This window comes from Diabrotica undecimpunctata, chromosome 7 (assembly GCF_040954645.1).
Source record: "Diabrotica undecimpunctata isolate CICGRU chromosome 7, icDiaUnde3, whole genome shotgun sequence".
In the NCBI taxonomy this organism is placed as follows: Eukaryota; Metazoa; Arthropoda; class Insecta; order Coleoptera; family Chrysomelidae; genus Diabrotica; species Diabrotica undecimpunctata.
In genome coordinates, this window is record NC_092809.1 from 21,839,726 (window position 1) to 21,863,024 (window position 23,299).

The window sequence follows — 23,299 nt, forward strand, 5'->3', positions numbered from 1 at the left end:
TGTTTAATGATTCTTCTCAGGTTTTTCCATAACACTTAAATATTATATAAGGTTAGCTCAAACATCTTTAACTTCAAAAAGTTCGGTTATGTCTTCATTTAGCAATTTATCTTCAAAATTGTCTTAATTTTGATCTCTCGCTAGATTTTACTTGTAGAATGTTGCTGTAAATTAGAACGGTTGAATCTTTTCAACCTTACAGTCAGCTCCACTGAATGAAATAGTACCTAAACCTTCTTTTCCATACGTAAAAAGTTATGTTGCATATCTGGTTCTAATATGAAATTCATTAAGGAGACGGCGTCATGAGAAGAAAAATACCAAAATGATAAAAATACATAAAAAATCTCTAGGTAAAATTAGTAGAATAATGAATTAAAAATCAAATACGGAAAGATAATGCAACCAACTATTATTTAGAATTTGTTTTTTACTTATCTTTTGTTGCTTCTTTATTAAAATTCTTCTAATTAATAAGACAAAATGTTATTATAAATTATGGTTAAATTATAGATATCTTATTAATACTGATTTTTTATCCAAACCATTTCTTTAAATTCTCTTTTACATAAATTAATTTCCTTTTCCAAAATTTCTACTTCTTGAAAAATGAAAACATGATCCTCATTGACCACATGCACTTTTATGAGAAGTTAATCTAAGAGATAAGTTACGCGAGGTGTGACCGACGTAAGATTTACCACACGTGGAGTAAATAACATTAAGCTTTGCAGTGGAGTCTTGTTTTGGTGTACAAATTATTTAAGGTTTTATTATTCCTGGTGGCAATCTTAATTTTTGTATTTTTCTTAAACAATTTAATTAAGATAAGATAGGTAAACCAGTCTTAGGTCTAAAGAAAAGAATATGTAAACTATCATATGAGTTTGTAAATTATGACCTCACCAAATTAAGAGAAATTTTATTGGAAAATGGTTATTCCAGAGAGTTATTAAATTAATTAATTTTTAGCACTAATTACAACAGAACGCTGCTGGTAGATATCATTGTTATTGTTCTTGTTATAAAAGTTTTAGAATTAAACTGAGTTTTCTGAATGAAATACGTTCATGTTTTGCATTTGGAAAATTGTTCGGTTGTTTCTGTCCAGCAGAGTATAATCATTTATTTTTATTTTTCAATTAAAATTCTCTTCTCTTCAAAAACGTGTGTTACAACCATCAACTGTAAATTATGTGCTCTTGTGAAAATAATTTAAAATTTTGGCCTTAAAAAGCTAAAACTTTGTATCAGTGGACACTCCAAATCCATACAGATTGACAAGAGTATTCACGTATACTAATCGAAAACCATTTTTCAATTTTCCTAGACATTTTGCACGAATATTGTCCCTCAATGTATGCAACAACGACCGATATTTACTGTAGACCTGTGTACTATAATGTGTACTACATGTTATAGAAGATTTAAGGGCTAAAAAATAGAATAATTATTTTTGATCTTTTGTGACTACGAACTTCTACTAAAACTAAAACAACTAAAACTTTTTATTTTTAAAATTTTCATGCATTTGACTTATAGTGGAATTAGTTTTGTTGTGTTTTTACTACAAAACAATATTGTCCGTTGTACAAAGACAAAAATGTCCGTGCTTTTAGATGATGCTACAAAACAAGATATGAGACCATAATTGAAAGAAATTATAGTTTTCCGGGTTTGGACCGTGTCATTTGTGAGTGACCCAAAAGTGGGTTCATCTCGACGTTTCGCTACAATTGTATGTAGCTTCTTCAGGAGAAAAAAAATGAAAACAAAACACAGGAAGATGGGTAGTTAGCAACGGTAACTCAGTTACTCAACGCAACCAGAGGCGAATACTAACTACCAAGATGGGCTTTTGGTCACAGTAACTCAACTACTTAACGCAGCCAGAGGTGAAAACCAAATGCCAGGACAGGGATTCACGTCCAACAGCTCAGAACACTAACGCGTCGAGAGGCGGGGAGTGAATCCGACGATTACTCCGCTACCGCTCTATTTATAGTCGCGGTGACCTGTCGTGTCGGGACGTATCGGCACACTCCGTGGCGCGAACGTCAAGAAGCGCGCGCTGGCCAATCATGTGGCTGCATCGTGGTAGCGGGACCGGACGGCGGCTCTAGACTGAGATTCCAGATGGGAGACAAGTAGTATCCTTCCTCTCGATTGATATTATGTGGATTTTTTCGGATCTCTAGAGATTCGCGGATTTTTCTCGAATAAAAGAAGGGGCTCTTAGAAATAATATGGGTTTTTTCGAACAATATGGAATGACCGGTTTCTTGGCAGTGTTCTGCAACTGCAGAATGGGAGAAAAGACCTGATCGAATGCATCTTTGATGCTCTTGAATCCGAGTTTTGACGGAACGACCAGTTTCGCCAATATACACTTGTCCACATGAACAAGGAATAAAATAGACACCACAGGAAGATAGGGGTGGTAATGGGTCCTTAGGAGAGGGTAGATATTGTGAGATTTTCTTGGGTGGTCGAAAAGTAGTCCTGATACCTTCTTTGCGAAGAATTTTGCCAATCCTATCAGTGACACTTCGAATATAAGGAAGAAAAGCCACAGGAGTATTACCCGAAGATTCTGAATCTGTCGTCCTAGGGTGTAAAGGGGGATGTAGATGTCGGTGTGTAATATTTTGAATTGTGGACTTGGAGTAACCGTTGGCGACAAGGGTTTTTTGCAGATGGCCAAGTTCTTCTCTAAGGTTGTCAGGTTCAGAAATCGAAATGGCCCGATGGATGAGAGAGTTGATCACAGAATTCTTTTGGGCAGGATGGTGGTGTGATGAAGCATGTAGGTAACGATTCGTGTGAGTCTTTTTTCTATAAACAGAGTGACCCAATCGGCCATTGGGCTTGGAGGTGACTAACACATCGAGAAAGGGAAGGGACCGATTATTTTCTACTTCCATTGTGAATTTTATACTCGGATGTTGTGAGTTAAGATGATCTAGGAAGGGAGAAAGGGTATGTTGACCATGGGGCCAGATGATAAATGTATCATCAACGTAGCGGAACCAGACTTTTGGTTTTAAGGGGTAAGATTCTAGGGCTAAAGACTCAAAGGCTTCCATGAAAATGTCAGCAATGACAGGGGAAAGGGGAGAACCCATTGGTGTTCCAGATATTTGTTTGTAGAAATTGCCTCTAAAAGAAAACTATAATTCTGACTCTGGCCGTGGAAGCCTACGATTTCATTGAAAGAAATTGTTTATTGGGATTTTCTATTGTTTCATATTTAAATACATTTCAAATTATTTCTTTCACTTCGTTTTCGTACCAAAACAACACAATAAAAGTAAAAGTAGAAGAACTCACTGACCCTATTGAAGCTGGCAATGGGATAAGACAGGGAAATTCCCTGAGTCCTCTATTGTTCAACCTCATTATGGATGAAATAATAAAAAAAGTAAAAACTAAAAAAGGATACCAAATGGGAGAAAAACAACTTTAAATAATCTACTATGCAGACGACGCAATACTACTCTCTCAAAGTGAAGACGATTTACAACGTATACTGCACCAATTTAATATAAGCGCCAGAAAATTTAACATGTTAATTTCACCAAAAAAGACAAAATACATGGTTAGAACAGCGGGTAGCGGGTAGGAACTCCTTTGGAGTCCCTTGGATTCTATTGGATAGTCCTATCAGGGAAAGTGAATCAATCCCTGTCCCCCGCAGATTCCAGGAGCTTCTTGACCCGAGAAGCTAGCACCTGCTAAGGGTCCCTTGTCCAGTGTCAAGGCATCCAAGGCGACGAAGAATACTTCCGGTACGGCGAAGATAGTGGAGCTGGCAACCCTTGATTTTAGGGGTAGTATAAGAATGTTAATCCACAATATATATCAAAACGCCACTATGAGAATTCAGCTAGACAGAGATTTGCAAACTCCATTAATTAGAATTTGTAGAGGTGTCAGACAAGGGGATACAATCTCACCCAAACTATTTACTCTGGCGTTGGAAAACATTTTTAAATCTATAGACTGGGACAATAAAGGGATTTGTATAAACGGGAAATATTTAAATCATCAAAGATTCGCCGATTACGTACTCCTGATAGAAACAACTATGGAACAACTACGAATAATGATTTCAGACCTAGAAAAAACATCTCTTGAGAAAGGACTAAAAATGAATCTAAAGAAAACTAAAATAATGACTAATACAGAAGACAAATCAGTAATTACCATAGGTGGAACAAACATAGAACACGTCCAAGAATATATTTACTTAGGACAAGCTATCAGAGCAGACAAAAGTAACCAGACTAAAGAAATAACCAGAAGAATAAGAATGGGGTGGGCTGCACTCGGAAAACTCTCATATACTATCAAAAACCAAAAAATACCTTTAAAATTAAGAACGAAGGTATTTAATGCATGCGTCCTACCTGTTCTGACATATGGTGCCCAGACGTGGACGCGTACCAAGAGCAACTTAGATAGAATAAAGAAAACTCAAAGAGCTATGGAAAGATAGATGTTCGGAATATCGTTGAAAGATAAAAAGAGGAACGAGTGGATAAGATGCAAAACCGAAACAACAGACGCTGTCGAACATGCATTGAAATTAAAATGGAAATGGGCTGGGCATAACGAAAGATATCAGGATGGAAGATGGAATAAAGAAATTGGCCGCTGGAGACCATATACCGCAAAAAGGTCAAGAGGTCGACCGCAAATGAGATGGAAAGATGACATTGAGCAAAGCGCAGGTCCAATGTGGAAAAGACACATAAACCGAACGATCATATAAACCGAATGACAACAAATAGAGTAGTCAAGACGGCAAGAGACCGTTCCCCAATAGGAAGAAGATCAGTATAAAGACCACGAAAACGAGAGAATGAAAACTTACTGGAGGTACATTGAAAAACAGACTGAGTCATGTCTATATAAAAAGAAGAAGAAAAAATCCTTCGTTTCCGTTCGTTTTCGAGAAATACTCCATGTATTTTCAACTAATTCATCAGCAATGACATTTTTGTTTTCAACAACAGTGATCATTTGTATTTCACTATGCACTTTAAAGTCGTTATACAGATAAAAATAAATACTTAACTAATTAGTTTTAAAAAGCACAGCAAATAATTATTACTAGTTCAATATTAACAGCATAAACATAAATTGTCACTTAACCATCAGTAGGGCCGCCCAGAGCCAGGTCGGGCCCCGGGGATGAAACCTGCCCCCCCCCCAAACCCAGTTGAACGAAAATTCCCAAAAATCTGATAACTCATAAACTGGGATATGTAATAGTGAACACTCATGCTATTGACACAGGAAGGAAGAAAATTAAAACAGTTTTAACAATTAAACTTTGTTTTTAATTATTTACAATAGAACTGTTAGTTACAACATAACTTTTCTTGCTTTCATATCCGCAAAGTTTTGGATCACGTGGTCGAAATCAAGAGTTTTTGCAAGTTTCGACTCTATGCTTAACAGTCCCAAATCAGATAATCGTTGTTGGCCCATAGTAGATCTTAAACAATTCTTAATTCGGCTCAAAACACTAAATGATCTCTCGGCCTGAGCAACGGACACTGGTAGGCAACAGAATATGCGAAGAGCATATTCGTAAACTCGTAAACAAACAGACTTCGCGCCAAGTTCAGCGCTTCTGCGAATCGTCTGGCAGTGGCCGATAGAGCGAGCTTCCGATCAGGGGCTCCCACGCGCAATGTATTCCCGATATATTTTTATTAATTGTAACTTATGCAAAGAAATAATTTCTAGCATATTGCCTTTTCCAAATGCATAATATTTCTTATAATAATTTCATAATTAAAACCGCAAGCAAATTCAATCTGTTGTAAAATATTTTAATAAAAGGTTTTTTTTTTAAATTTGCTAACGGCCGGGCCCCGGGGATTTTGCCCCCCCCCCTGCCCCCCCTCTGGTCGGGCCTGACCATCAAAACGACAAAAATATTACTAACAAATCCATTCAAAATACAACACTTCAACATCAAAATAGTAAATCTGGTCCGAGCCAGTATTAGTTGCCGACGACGTCGAGTAGCAATTTTTCCAGCAAAGTAGAGATGGTTATTTCGTTTAGTTTTTGAATATTCTTGAACAATCGTTACTTGTATAATCGTTTAAATTATTCATTAATTTAATTAATATGATTATTTTTTCACTAACTATGTTTTCAGTGATTACAATAATTGATACACTATGCAATAAAAACTAATAATCAAGAAAAGAGAAAAATTGATAGTGATCTTAATAGTATACTGTTACTATCGGACTGAGTAGATAAATTTTGAACATATTTAACAATTAAAATACAATTTTTTCGTTGTTTACACGTCCTGCATCGCTTATTGAAATTTAGTTATAGGTTCATAATTTCTAAAAGTTGCAGTTCCTGTTTGGTTCGAGAGTTATCTTCTCTTGATATACTATATAAACCTTGTATGGTGCATCAAGGATACTTTTATTACGACAATATAGTTATTCAGAATTAAAAAAAAGTATTATTGGTATCATTGATTTTAATTAGCGTTATTTTTACTACGGTTTCATTTCATTTCTGATAAATAATTACTTGTATGTATTAGATTATTAGATATATTCATTCCTGGTTATATAGTCGGAATAGATACGTTATTTTGTATCGGAATTTTTTTATGAATCACTTCTTATTGTAATAGGATACAAATTGGAACATCTGCAATACAGTAATTAATCAAAAAATGTCACAATAAAATAGTTTCAAAACCATATTAATGACTCTATGTTCATCTACGAAAACACAGTATGTGTTTTCTTACTATTTATATGTTAAATAAACACTTTCCTCAAATTACAAAGATTTTTCTTTAGATATTGTTAAATTCTTCCAATTTAGTAGAATGCGTCCGGTAGCCCCAGGACGCAGTTAACGGCAGAGTAAACTACGACGCCAGTTAACGGTTAACTCCATTTTCCTTAAGTTTATAAACATTTAATATTATATTTTATTATCAAAGTATTTGGACTTTTCGATTAATTGAAAGACTTTTAATAGATTGGTTTATCAACAATATTATCGTATCTAATATAATGGCTTTTGATTCAATCATTTTAACTTGTAAACTTTGATTCATCTTGCCAAGCAGTAATTAAAACGAATGATTCAAAATGTTTACAAACTTATATTATAATCTATGTGTTTGAGAAAAATGTTTATAAATATCTTACTTGTTTTCCTTATTACTATTGTGTTACGGTCACTAATTATATCTTGAGAATAATGATCATTCTTCAATTTATTTCGCTTAATTATTCTTCTCAAGTGCTTATCCAAGTTTTCCGTCTTGTTTGCGTGAGCCATTCAAACTGCCATTTATTTGTCTTATCGACGATGAATGAAGAACGATTGGTTTTTTTATTTGAAAATTTTTCTCTATTTTCGATCATTTATAAAAGCATTAAAAGGTTAATTAATTAACTCTTGAGATCCGTCGTTCTACGTTACGGTATAAGGGATGTCCCATTAGCTATTAAACATCACGAGATATGAAATAAATTTATCAAAGACTTTAAAAATATCGCTTTTAATAATACGAGGCCTGAGAACCATAGGGTTTCAAGCGACAGTTTGTACAAAACTAGTTTTTTTCAAAACAGAAATCTATTGTTCTTTGAATATAGAATGGTGTTAAAAGTTCTGCCCACTGGCGCACCGAGGGGGGGGTTTTGGGGGTTAAAACCCCCCCCCAGGACCCTATTCCGACACTGTTACTTACACATTTTAAGGACTCAAAATGGAGGTAACATCATAAAAAAAATTTTGGTGACCAACCAAAACCCCCCCCCAGAGGCAAATTCTAGGTGCGCTACTGACCAAAACCATATGGTTATGGTTCCATTCCATGATTTCCATGTCCTACACTGCAGTAGGAGTATTGGTGCAAGTTAAATGTCAGTTTTATCAGTTAAAATTATCATTTTTTTGTTTTGCAATGTCCTCTGTGTCCGAAAATTAGTCTTGGGCGGATTATTGTAGCTCCGGTTCTAAATATCTACCAGAAAATAACAGCGGAAAGAAAGTGTAACCTATTAGACATTTTACTTTACATTTCGGAAAAAATTATAACCTTATTAAAAAAAAAACTATGTAAAATAAAAATCGATCAAAAATGTTTGTTTTCAGCATCAGTCAAACTTTACCAATTTTATATGCAATTTTTACATAGTGGTTTTGTACATCCCAAACAAACTACAAATCTTGCGTTTTTCTAAAATAAGAACATCCGTCTGATTGTCCTCTTGTTCTTCCTGAACTCCAATTATCTGGTTAATTGTAAGACGTAATTGACGTGGAATGTTCGTCATTGTCATTCGTCTTTTCATGTGATCTTGCACTAACTGCATAACCAACTCCAAAGCAAAAATACTTTTTTCTTTTATTACTGGATTGTTTTTGTAACACTGATGTAGAATATATGAATTTGCTATATAAATGTCCAATATGCGGAAAAAAATTGTTAAGGGCCATCTTCGGGTTCGGTGGCTTGAGGTACTTTTGGAGCATTTCTCATCTAGGGAATCTACACCTCCCTTATTCTCATTATAATAAGAAATAATTTCTGCTTTTTCAGTAGAGGGATCACTATAACGTCTACTATGCATTGAAAATATAAGTACTGTAGCCTTTCCCACTTTTTCTACATGAGAAATTAAGGTACATTCTTCCCTAAATCCATAAATTGTTGACCCTTCAGGTCTGTTTCAGTGTGCACACATAAGTCAAGTTTTTCGTTCGTAAAATGTCCACTAATTGAATAGAAGAGTACAAATTATCAGCTGTATTAATTCGGCTGCTACCAAAGAGCGGTTCGGCTAAGCGCAACGCAGCTTGTGTAGGCTTTAGGAATTTTTTGTACTTGTCACTGATACCAAATCCATCGAGTCTTTTCCGCTATAGATATAAGCATTATACCAATAACCATTACGTGCATCCGTAAGACGCACGTATGTGCGTCTCAAAATACACGCAAGTGTATTTTGAGTCCGTATTTAGCTGGTTTGTTAGGCATGTACATTTTAAACCGGCATTTACCTCGAAAACTTACAAGCATTTCATCAATTGTGGCAGATTGACCAAGTTCGTATACACTTTGACAATTTTCTATGAAAGTATTGAATGTAAATGAAATAGCTGCAGTTGGATCATCTTTTTTGCGTTCCTCCCTGTCTTCAGGATTGTCGAATCGGATAACAAGTAAAAGAACAGCAAATATTTTTTTGCTCATGACTGTTTTGAAGATATCTCTTCCAGTTCCATCTGTTGCAAATAAACGGTCTATATTTTCGTGACTGGAGTTGAAAATGGCAGTGTAAACAAGGAGTCCCAAAAATGCTCTTAACTCAATAACATATATTTCTCTAAGATGGTGGATAGGACTAGCAGAATATCTCTCACGCATTGATCGTAATTTTGTGTTTGTATTCTGCTCAATGTGTTATCACTAAACAACATATTCCAAACAGACAAGGGTATCGCAGCCTCGCCGAGCATATTTTTGCCTTTGTTTTTAGAATTGGCACATTTATGACAATGTTGTGTTTACGTGTTCTAGATGAGGGGATAATTTCTGACGTACACCACCTGTGTCGATTTTTACCATAAACATAGGTTTTGTCACTATCACTTACTGCTAATTTATCACAATCTGCAGGCTCGTCAGAATCAGAAAATTCCGAACATGTATCGTGTTCAGATTCAATGTTATGGTCTTCGTTTTGATGGCTCGTGAAACGCACTCGTTTTGATGGCTCGGCCATAATTTCTAAAAATGCACGACACACAAAAGAGTCACACCAACAGTCCGGCGTCATCTGAGGAACTACTCTCGACCTAATTATTGCGATAATTTTTTAGGAACTGAGAGAAACTTGTCGCAAATACACCTACTTGGCAAGCTCCAATAGTTTAAGGATTAGATAGAAGGACTTGCCTGTGGGCGGTGCCAATTTCCAAGAAAATATAATTAAAAATATGGAATTGTCTGTCAGACGACGCCGGACCAGTTAAGGGTTAATATGTCCTTTATGGGATGGCAGGTACACGTTTATGCGAACTGTTATAACAAATAAAACATAAAATATATTATTGAAGTAGATTTCTTACTGTATTGACTGACAAATAATTTCGAGACAATAAATGGGCTAAATTTCGAAACTGGAGAGTCCTCTAAACTATAAAGCTTTAGATGGAAATGCAGCAAGTCCAATGGAAAGAGTCAGTAACATTCATAATATTCTTGGTCCAAACAATCAAGTCGTTGCCTTAAAAACGTAAGACAAATTAAATAGTATGTATAACTATTATACAAACTTATTTTGTAGGAATAATGCCAGTTGTTGCTTAGCAGACTACAGTTCCACTTTAAGTTCCGAATTAGAACCGGAAAAACTCCAATGAAGCCGGTAAATAGGACCGGAAAACGAAAGCGGAATGCCCAGATGTGGAAAAAAACACAACGGAGGGAGAATTATCAACAAGAAAAAAACTACATCGATGATAAAGGTATAAGTATAGGTTGGTGTGCTAAAGTGATTAATACACGGACATATAGCAACCAAAGTTGTTTTCGTTATAATGAAAAATTTAACCACGAAGAAAGATTGGAGACAAAAAACAGGTATTACTCATTAGACCAAAATGGAAAGTTTGCATTTATATAAAACATGACAAATGGAATTTTAGTTAAGAGAAAACGCAGTACTGAAACAAACTACAAATCTTTTTCATTTGAGTATTACTTCCAGAAAGAAAATAAAAAATTGAGAGTATGCAAGCCATTTTTCTTAAATACGCTTTGCCTAAGCCAAAAGCCGATATATACTTTGCATTTACAGAAGGGTGATTCAGGTACATCACACTCTGATAAAAGAGGGAAATGGAGCAAAGATCGCATTTCAAGCAAAGAAAAGGAAGTAATAACACAACATGCAATCTTTTCCATATGTAGAGGCACATTATTGTAGGAAAGATTCAAAAAGAAGATATCTAGACCCAACTCTTAACGTTAAAAAAATGTATGATTTGTACATTGAAATGTGCAATGCAAATAATATACCTCCACAAACGCTGTCGTTGTATAGACACATTTTTAATTTTGAGCATATAATTTATTTCTTGCAACCGAAAACGGATAGGTGTGACGTTTGCGAAGACTATAGATTGGCCAAAAAAGAGAAGAGGGTGCATGCAAAAGAGGAACAGACATATCATTCCCACATTACAAAGAAATTGATAATGCGCCAAGAACGTGAAAATGACAAAAAAAAACAGAACTCACACTGTGCCATTATATGTTTTGATGTGGAAAATGTCATAAATCTACCTAAATCTGAAGTCTCTGTGTTGTTTTACAAATAGACATTAAATGTATACACTCTGAAAGCTCGATAGCCATAGCATCGACCAAGTTAAAGCTTACAAATATCTAGGGCATGAGATTCGCTTAGGCCGAGATAATCAGACAACTGAAATACAAAGAAGGATAGGTCTCACATGGGCTGCCTTTGGTAGATTGAATAACATTTTCAAGTCTATTATCCCAGTTTGTTTAAAAAGAAAGGTTTTTAATCAGTGAGTTTTACGGGTTCTTACATATGGTGCAGAAACACTGACTCTGACAAAAAGAACAATAGATAAAATAAGAGTTACACAACGCGCTATGGAAAGATCAATATTAGGTATTACCATCAGAGATAAAGTACCAAACCTAGAAATAAGAAGAAGAACAAGAGTCACAGATGCAGTAGAAAAAATAGCCATGACTAAATGGGCTTGGGCCGGACATGTTTACCAGATTAATGGATGATAGATGGACCAGAAAGATTCGGGAATGGCGACCAAGGCAAGAGGCATATCGAAGCAGAGGACGACCACCGACTAGATGGACGGATGATATCAAGCGCATCACCACAAACTGGATGCAAGAAGCACAAGATAGAAATAGGTGGAAAATTTTACGGGAGGCCTACATTCAGCAGTGGACAAATATAGGCTAATTGATGATGATGATGACTCTAAAAGCTCACAGTTCTGTTGATTCAAAATTTTACTGTGCAGTATGACCAGAAACATTATGTGAGACATCAGAGAATGATTTGTCTAGTATCCTAATACAAAGTTTAGAGAAAGTAGTTTTAAAACATCCAATAATAAATGAGATAATCAAGTCGAGTGATAGTTGTGTTCCTCAGAACAGGAACTCCCTGTTCTCTACTGTAGGATGTTAATATCTTACACCTGATGTGTCGTTTCTAGAGGGCCTGAAGATGCTGTAAAAGTTTGTAAACAGCGAAACGGGTAGCCCAATCTTTAATTTGTCAATTATAATAAAAACCAATTACGGATTGTGAATAGAAGACTTATTTCCCTAACATTCATTCCAAAATAAAATCGGTGAAAGTCAATAGATTAAGCTCAGTTGACAGGTGACGAATAAATCCAAATTGTTGGTCTGTAAAATAAAATTTTAAGCTAGAACCTTAATAGTCACAAACAGGCTATCTAATAGTTTTGGAATACAACTAAGTATACTAATGGGTCTATAAGTGTTAACTGGAGAGTAATAAAGCTTTTTTCCAACAGGCTGGAAATATCCCACTCTTTGATGTAAGATTAAAAATTTCCCTTGATTTATGAAAAACTGTCTACCTTAGATATATATCCCTTGTGGATATCTAAGTTAGACAGTTTTTCATAAATCGCTGAAATAGATATACTAAATTGTGATAAATTGATGTCACTAGAAGCTAAAATATTATCCTGCAAAACACAGTATGTTTTGTTGTTAAGAAGCTTTTTTGTAATGTCTGCCCATAAATGTAGAGATCTACCCCTGCACTTTGTGATCGCTTCGATGGATATGACCAAAGAAGTTTAAAATTCTGTAGTCACCTGTAGTAGGAAGACGTTGATTGGGTTCAAGTGTATCTAGAACCGAGACATTCATTCGTGTGGCGAGCCGTCCATGGAATTGTAAGTAGTCATCTCCATGTCTACATTTCAAAAGCGTCTATGTCTATCGTTCATTATTTGACCTTCCGAGTCTCGCATGCGTAGTAAAAGATGAAATAGTTGAAGCGAGACTCTTCTTGTTTGTCATAGTATTGTGACGATCACGCCAGACCCTTGTTAGTTGAGTCATTACCGCTCTTGTAAGAATGCCCAGGAAAAAAATTATGAAATGACGAGCTTATGGAAATCGAGGTGTAATTTGATGCTAAAGACAAATCGTTTTGTAAAAGAAGCTATTAGATTGTTAGAGAACTATTTGAATTACTTCTCAACCCAGGAGAAGACTATGTTTAACCCTTAAGTACCATGGCGGGGTCAAAATTGACCCCCCGCGTTTTGAATGCCAAGTTTCGCTACCGAAACATAGATTGAGCATTGCGCGCTTTCTGCTAATCTTCGACCGGTAGGTGATTTATCGATCTACGAAAATTCCGTTAGTTTATCTGTTACTACTGCAGAGTTAGGCACGCATAGGGTCAATTTTGACCCGCTTATGGTATAAGTGTTTCTAGTGCAATTAACGAGTAATTTGAAATGGCGGGGTGTAGTCGCAATAAACGTCCTCTGACACAGAAAGAACTTGAAGAGGAGGGACAAAAAATTATGGACAATGGACTAGATAGTGACAGTGAGTTTTTAGACCAGGCTAGTGAACACAGTGATCACGAAACAGACAGTGAAGAGGAATGGGACGATGATGACGAAAAAAATTGGCAAATTAATAATTCCGAAACTGGTAGTGAATATTCGGGTGAAGAAAGTGATATAGCTGACTCAAGAGATGTGTTTTATGGCAAAAATAGGTACAATTGGTCTAAAACTTCTCCCACCTTTTCTCGTACACGTAAGCATAATTTAATTAGTCATTTACCTGGTGTTATTGGAAAAGCTCGAGCTAGTATGCCAGAGAAACCAGTTGATGCTTGGGAATGTATTATTAGCCACGATATACCTATTGCAAGAAATTCTTGAGAAAACCAATGAACGAATAACTAATATGGCTTCTAAATATAATTTACACAATTTATCGTGTCAATATACCAATCATCTTGACATAATTGAATTAAAAGCCTTCTTAGGCTTATTATATTTAGCTGGGGTATAAGGTCTTTATTTGCTACGAATGGTACTGGCCGTGATATATTTCGAGCAACCATGTCACTAAACCGATTTTATTTTTTGCTTGGAAGCCTTTGTTTTGACGACCCAGCTACTAGACAAGAACGTATTGCGCACGAAGATAAACTGGCAGCTATATCCAATATTTTTAATATGTTTATAATTAATTGTCAGTCCAATTATAGCTGTGGTGAATATCTCACAATAGATGAAATGCTTATTGCATTTAGAGGAAGGTGCCAATTCAGGATGTATCTCAAAAATAAGCCTACGGTCTGAAAATGCAGTGTTTAGTAGACTCTAAGACACATTATTTGCTAAATGGTTTTATATATACTGGAAAAGATACACGCAGAGCAAATCCAAAAAAGTTATCCATCCCCACTCTAGATGTTTGACACTTATTCCACCAATTTCTGATACAAATAGAAACATAACAGCAGATAATTGGTTTTCGTCCATTGAGCTCATAAAAGAGCTGAGAAGCTATAAAATTTCATATGTTGGAACTCTAAAACGAAATAAAAGAGAGGTTCCTGCTGAATTTTAACCCCAAAAAAACAGGCCACCTAATTCTGCCTTATTTGGTTTTACAGGAAGCGAGAGCCTTGTATCTTTTGTTCCTAAGAAAAATCGTGCAGTGTTGTTAGTGTCAACTATGCATCATTCCAATACAATGGTTAATGGAAAGCCAGAGATTATAAATTTTTACAACGAGACAAAAGGTGGGGTGGATTCATTGGATAAGAAATGTGCATGCTATAAAACTGGCAGAAGAATTCGTAGATGGCCTCAAGTAATATGGTTTCCCATTTTGGACATTGCAGGATTAAATGCTAACGTAATTTTCAATGGAGTTCAGCAAAATCAAATAATGGAAAGAAGATTGTTTCTAACCACTTTAGGTCAAGAACTTATTAAGGCCCATTTAACTCGTAGAGACAGCAAACTTGTTTACCGAGAGAAATTCGTAGTGCCATTTTTAAAGTTTCCGAACTTCATTAACCAATGCCTGCCGCAAATCCAGAGCCACAACGACGAAAAAAGAGGGGAAGGTGTAAAATATGTCCATATTCCAAAAACCAAAAGAAAGAAAGCTCATCGTGCGATAAATGTCGAGATTTTATTTGCAAAAATCATTCCCGCATACAGACGTTATGCATAAGCTGTGTTGAAAATTAAAGTAAAATCATGCTTGTCATTTTTGAGATACGAAATCTAAATCGATTTTTTTTATATTAGGTAGGAGCTATGATACCTAGATTTCACCATTGGTTATAAAAAAACTGCACATTGTTATTATTTTTCTTATAATTCGAGAAAGTGCATAGCTATGTTAATTTGACTGAATACAAAAGTTTTTTTTAAATAAAGTTATATCTAATTAACCAAATTCGTTTATTTTTATATAAATGTAAAAGTAGCTGGAAACAGAAATAAGTTAAAAAAAGAATATTTTTTGATACAAAAAACAATGGGGGGTCAAATTTGACCCTGCCATGGTACAAATGTTACTATTTTTGGCCATGGTAGTTAAGGGTTAATGAAAAAAGTCGAAGAGTGTCTTCAAAATTATTTTATTAATTATATCCGGTGAAGTGGTAGTCTTATGGATACACATGTACCAAGTAGTGTTGCCCAAATGCAAGAACAAGACGAGACTTAGACAGTCTTGGTCTTGGTCTTGCGCCAATACACCTGGTCTTGGTCTTGGTCTTGGTATTGCACTCCCGGTCTTGGTCTTGGTCTTGGTCTTGCAGCAAGAGTCTTGCAAGTCTTGCAGTTACCCATTAGCCTATTGCTATTTATTAAACGTTACTAGGGGAGTTTGAAGCCACGATCTAAGCGATCCGTGCCTATGCTCTAACTAACACAGCTATCTATCATGCCCCATGAAAGTCAATCAAACATGGTTAAAACACAAAAAAATCAAATTAATGACATAAACTTGACTGTATTTTAAAGAACATTTTCTGTCTAGAAAGGTATTGATGGACCTCCACCATATATGAAATGGAAATCTTAAAAAAGATTGGTACGTGGCAAAAATCCAAATACAGGTATCAAGGGCACATATTCTTTAGGTGATAAGATAACAAACTATAATCCACTTAATAAAGCAACATAAATGTTATTAACAATCTTTATATAAAAAACTAACTTGAAAAAATAAAGAATAGGTAAGAAAGCAATGGGAATCAAAAGTTATTTTAAATTAAGGAGATATCTACTTAATAAATACATTAATTTACCAAAATAAAGTAGTAGGAATATTTTTTTAGGAACCAGAATTTTGGTTTTTCAGGAAGAAATATTTGTAATTCTTTTTTGTGGAAAGATATTAGATGCTTCGTTAAACCTGAAGTGTTTCTGTTTTACATTTTCATTTTAACCTTTCTATGTAGGTACAATTCAAACAAAGCAATTTGGGATGCATAAATTATTTCGAAAAACTCATCAAATTTGCTTTTAGGTCTTTTATATCTATAATTCCAACGCTCACTACACAGACTATTTTAAAACTATTTGAATCTTTGTCCCCCATGTCAAATTGTAAACTTGTCAAATGAAGTTTAGTGATGTCGAAAAAGTACTTACTACTATAAAAATGTCCGTTACTATTCAATACCCTAAGTATCTAATAACAAACCGAGAATTATATATCGTTACTTCGTTATTCTAAATATTTCGGTATTTTGTTTACACGGTAAGCTACATTATCTGTTATTAATAAACTTTTGAATATTATCGCGCTCTTTCAGCAAATTTGGTTTAACCGAATGATCTCATCGCACACTCAGCATAAACAATGTTTAGTCTTAGGCCGATAAGATTTGTTTATTTAGATTCCTCCTAACTAAATTATAATGGGAAAAAAATTGAATTATTAAGTGGGTGGGTGGGGGTAAGATATTTAAAAAAAATTTCGATACGGTATTACTGTCGACGTATCAATGCAAGATTATTTTATGATTAGAGGGCGGCTATAAATCTGGACAATTAATTTCAGAGCGAAGAAGTCGTCTGCTGGAAAAGAATGTACAAAATATTTTATTTTTACATATGATCTCTGAGCACGTGTCAAATGTGTTGTTTTTAATGAATATTTTGATTGATGATTTTGATGTATGTTTATGGTATTGTTCGTAATGCGCATAAGTCCAGTTTTTTAAATTTTTATTACATATTTTTTTTGGTCTAACTGCGTCCTAACTGCAAGACGCAAGAGTCTCGCAGGCTTAGTCTTGTTCTTGCGTAAATCTTGCACGGTCAGTCTTGGTCTTGGTCTTGGTCTTGCTAAAATTAGGCGGTCTTGGTCTTGGTCTTGGTCTTGCAAAAACGCAAGAACAAGACCAAGACTGCAAGACCAAGACCGATTTTGGGCAACACTAGTACCAAGCTTCACAAACATGGTTTTGTATAAATACTATAAAATACTGTTTAAAAAAACTATAAGCTATTAGAACAAATGATAATTTAATCTTATGTACAAAATTGGTATTTTTGTGTTAAACAAAAATAAATTTTTAGTTTTTTATTTTTAAATAGGTACAACCGACACATCTTACAGTACCATACAGTTCCTGCGTATAAACGGTACAAAAAAATTCTTCCATTATAGTCATTGTAATGTCATTTACGTAATAGTAATTTAAGAATTCCATTATATTTTTGCTGGAAGATATAATTACTTGTTTTTAATTTACTTAAATTGATAATCAATAATCAAAAACGATACAACTACAGCTGGTTTACAAACATCGTTATTTTTCACTTGTCCGATAACGACATTTAAATTTATAATGAATTTAAAACCCCATTGTAATCTAATCAGTCGTACAATATCTACACGAGTAGGAATTTAAACATACCTGTAAAAGGTAAAACATTACTACGGAATTTGTTTAGTATTTTTAAGTTGTTGGAGTATCACTTCCCTTATTATAAAATTTAAGCTATAAACTGTTGTAATATTTAAGCAGAAAATAATTCGGTGAACCGTTAACACAATTCAAAAAAAAAGTACTTCAAATCTACAGGTGACTATAACATTTTCGCGATCATTAGCAACTAACATCAGCAGAAATAGGAGGCGATCATAAATTAGTATTGTGCAAAATCCGAATGAAAACACATATATGTGATAAAAAAACACCAGAATACACCACAAAGATAAAAGTCGAAAGCTTACAGGATGACTCCACAAGATACCTATTCCAAATAAGAATAAACGAAAAAATCAGAAACACATATGATGATCCATCACAGAAAGTGCCAGTCGAAGAACGCTGGGCAAAAATTAAGTCTAAATCTTAGCCTCGGCCAAGGAAGTTCTTCTAGAAATATAAATAAAAATAAATTGTTCCCAAGACGAAGAACTCCATGGTTTTGTACAGAAGTGAAGGAAAAATGTAATGAAAAGAAAAAAGCTTACCTGAAATAAATGTCAACCAAAACACAAGAGGCATACCATAATTACAAGACAGTTAGAAACGAAACACATGAAAAATAAAAAATGATCGCTGGGAACGCTTTTCGAAAAAAATGGAACATGAATTTTACGGTCTGCAAAAGGAAGAATGGCGCTTCATAAGAGGTCAAAGAACGGAGGTAAAGGAACTAATAGAACCAAAACACATAGAAAACACCAGAAATTACCACAAATGAAGAACTTAATATGAAGGTACAGGAAGTTCGGAAAATACTTGAAAACCTGAAGAACACAAAAGCAGCAAGTGAAAATGGGATACCAAACGAATTACTGAAATATTGTGGAGCAGCAATAACAGAACAATTAACAACATTAATTAATAAAATTATAAAACATATTAAAGTATGGGAAGAATGGCGAACGAGCGAACTAATTCTACTATTCAAAAAAGGAGATAAAACAGCCAGAAAACTACAGAGGTACCAACTTGTTAAATACTACGCTAAAACCTACAACTAAAATTTTACAAGTGCTAATAAATCAGAGGATAAGTTTAGCAGATGAACAACAGGGTTTTCGTAGTGGAAAATCGTGTACAGATGCAATATTCGTTATAAAGCAAATTACTTAGAAATCAGTAGAGTATAATAGACCAGCATTTCTGTGTCTGATAATCCATCTTGTGCAAAATAGAGAAGTTCCCCTAAATATTATAAAAACTATTGAAAACATCTACCAAAACAACAAAATGGAAGTCAGAAGAGATGGACAACTTACAGAACCTATAGAAATAGGCAGCGGAATAAGACAAGAGGATTCATTGACCACCATGCTCTTCAATTTGATCATGGATGAAATCATCATAATTTACTAGTCCGACCCTGAACAAACGCGTGTTTCCTGCGTGCATTTGTTTACAAGTTGAATTTATTCTAGTGGCCAAAATTCTGGAAACTACAAAAATTATTGTTTTTCCAGCAACACTCCTCTTATGATCGTGATTTAAATAATTTATCAATACATACATTTGTATTATCTATTGTTTTATATTTCTGCTCGATATTTTATGTATTTGTCACTCCATATATACTTATATAATTATTTAATAAAATAAGGAAACGGATTCAAGCGGAACGCCGAAAATTCGGTATTTGCGAATGGCAACATTGTAGCGCACAGAATTTTGCTGGTCAGTTAACGACAAGTGGCGTGATTGAATCGTCCAACTGGAAGTACTTAGTACAGTTTCATGCAACTTACAGTGTTTAGTTTAGGTTTTTAGGTAGTTTAAGGTGATATTTTTTAATTGTCGGAGAACAGTATCGAAAGCAGGAGTAATCGAGGTTTCTAAACCTTAACTTAACACTTCAACGACATAATCAGCAAAAAGAACAGGCAGAAAACCGAAATTGAATCAATATGATGAGCACAGAATATGGCACATGTCTTTAGAAGATTGTCGCAGATCCTTATAAGACATTAATGACATTGTCAAATCAACTGGCTTACAAATATCCGACCGCACTATCAGACGAAAGTTGTGTGAAAATGGATTACGAGCAAGAACACCTAGAAAGAAACTGTTCCTGAACAAGGCTAAAAATGCAGAATAGGCTAAAAAACATGATCACCACTAAATTTTATTTAAAGAAACTCAGGTGCGCATGAAATACAATTTCCAAGATTACAGAAATATTGTAACGGTTCTTGTAATAGATGTATTGAACCAACCAAAAATAATGAAAAAATCTTTTTATAGCAGACAGAGAAATTATGGCACCTACCTTGTATATAAGGATGTTTAAATACGAAATACGCTCAACAAAGTGATCATTTATTTCGAAATACTCGATAAAAATATAATTTTATCGACTATTTTGCGTCGTGAGTACTACGATATGATAATAATTAAACCAAAACTGCTGTAGGGAACAGTCATAGTATTCATTTTGTATTTATTGTATACAAATTATAAGATAAAATCATTTAAATAACTGTACAAATCACGACATTTAAACGACAAATCAAACAAAATCAACAAACTCAAGAAAACGTGAATTAGAAGTTAAATAACGAACTTCAATTCATTATTATATTAACATATATAATATAAAGAAAAAACGTTAAATTGACATGCACTATCATTCTTTTAGTCTAACTTGTTAAACTGTTTGTTCGGGCTGTTAGGCCGTTGTCTTCTGAGATTAGTTCTCGACATTTCGCCAACACTAGGGGTTGGCATCTTCTGGAGATGTTATTTCTTCGCTTGTAAGCTGAAACTGACAGTCAGGTCATCCGACCGGAATTTGGAAAATTTTAAAAATTTGAAAGAATTTGAACGAATACCCACCCTAGAACTGGATGATCGATTAAGGACAGTTAGAGATTATTGGTATATCATGATAAGTTACTGTAAAATGTGTAATAGTTTTTCATGTTTGACGTTGTCGAAAGCTTTAGTATTGTCCATGAAGCAAGCGCAATCCCGTGTCAATACATTTGTCAATAGATCCGATTTGATACCCAATCGACCACTGTATTTCTGGCAGAGATGTTTGCAATCTTGCAGTATGCACGAGAAATTAACATAAGAGCTTTTTAACTGAAACGCATCAATATATGCATAGATCGCCAAGCAGCCATAGAGGCTCTCAAAAGTTCTAACGTGAACTCTAGGCTAGTGTGTGAATGCTTAGAGGAACTCAACAGACTGACGGAACATAACATTGTTATACTTATATGAGTTCCAGGTCACCAAGGAACACACGGTAATGAAAGAGCTGATGCACTTGCGAGAAAAGCATCAGCTACAAAATACTTCAGTACATAGTCGGCCGAAGAAGTGCCAAGAAGCAAAAAGATGCATATCCTTACTGGATATGCTCCAGTCAAGAGAGACTAAAGCTGCACAGAATCTGAAACGGTCAACCATATCTTGCACGACAGCCACGCATTAGATCGCAGGCGGCGCACATTTATTTGGAGACTACTAAGTGACTCCAAAAACATATGATACCATCCACTAGACCTTTACAAGTTGTACAGGGTTCCAGAATCCTGGAATGGGTACCATGAAGAAATGGAAGATGTACAATGAGCCTTCTGGCTGCAGTACGACCTATTTACAACAGACTTCAATGGAAAAAAACCAATCGACTATTAAATCCTAACTGCACATAATTATGTTTCAGCCCCACATTTTTTTATACATAACCTCACATTTTTGAACAACGAGTGGAAGACAATAGACTCCCGAAACGAAACAAGTAGTAGCGTGGTGACTACGAAAGAAAAAAGAGAGGAAGACTGAAGAAAACATGGATGGAAGGAATAAAAACCAAAGAACTTAAAGAAGGACAATGACAACCCACATCAATGGAAATTGGGTAAAGTTGAAAGACTTTCGAAACCGTTTGTATACATAAATTTTTTATGCATTTTGATGTAAACGATTATCAGAAATATCTTGGGTATGTGGTTCATTTTACGTTTAATTGGTGTTTTTTAAATTTAAAACCACTGAAATTGTATTGTCTTCGCACTTCTTAAATGCAAACATAATGCACATAAATAAATAAAAATATCGAACTAAAATACTTACTTGTCCAAAATGTGTTGAAGCTCCTGGAGGGCAGGTAGGTAGAGCAGCATCTTGAAAAAATATACTTAATGCCGTCTGAAAGGAAAAAATATTGGTTATATAATTAATACTACTTCAATAATATCTTGAAAATTACGTTCACCAATGTTTTGTAAAAAAAGTCTAAGTAAAAAAAATTAATATGAATGTTACATTTTACATTCATTATGTTTTCGAGCTCGGCTCGGCTACGCTCGAATTATTAGAGCCGAGCCACGAGCTCAATCTGTAGATCGAAGTTCAAGCCGAAGTTCGAAATTTCGAGCCGACCTCAAGCTTTTCAAAAGCTCGGCTCAGCCTGAATTCATCCCTACTTCTCTACTTCCACTCGGTCGGGGTTATGGAGTCTCCTTTGTTTATTATAATCTCCTTGAAACTTGCTTCGTTGAACTTTATCTTTGGTGTCGTGTTCTTTAGACTCAAAATGTGAATACGTGGAATTTGGATATTACGGCCTCGGTAGTTACGTCATCTTGGTTGTAACGTCAATTTTTAATAGGTCCGGCCAAAAACTATTCGATAACATTATTAAACACCTGGTTTTATCGGCTAACAATAAAGTAGGCCTCGTCTATAGCGTTATAAAATTTTACAGTAAGTTATTGTTTTTTATTTTATGAAGAATAAAGTGCAATGCGTTTCCGCCTTTGCAGCATTGTTCCTTCCAAGAATGTGAGAACGCCCGATTATCCCTTCTGTGTACAGTTATGTGATCTTGACAGTTCTATGATTTCTCATTTATCAGTGCCATCCTAACAGTCAAATTTTCTGTTTCAGAACAGTCAGTTTAAGAAATTTTCGCTACCGTTAAATTGTGTTCGGCTCGTTTTGTTTTTAGATTTTAATTTAGTAATTAACTTTTTATTTTTTAATTTGGCAAGTTGTAGTACTAAAAGGAAGGATTTGCCTATTAAAGATAAAGTGCGTGTTATAAGAGTATTTGAAAGTGGTCGAAAAATTACTGATGTATGTCGGCAATTTGGACTTGTTAATTCGACTGTCGGCTCAATCCTAAAAACAAGGAGAAAATTTATAAAAGCCACTGATGAAGAGTGGAG

General features: G+C 34.8%; 1 protein-coding gene across 2 annotated transcripts in view; it reads right to left on the reverse strand.

The window, feature by feature from the left end:
- Positions 1-23,299, reverse strand: part of LOC140445042 (UBA-like domain-containing protein 2) — a 49,079-nt gene that overhangs the window by 7,752 nt on the left and 18,028 nt on the right. For both annotated transcript variants that reach the window (XM_072536830.1, XM_072536831.1), the window contains exon 2: positions 22,203-22,277. In XM_072536830.1, the coding sequence (XP_072392931.1) occupies positions 22,203-22,277 (75 nt within the window). The remainder of the gene's footprint in view (positions 1-22,202; positions 22,278-23,299) is intronic.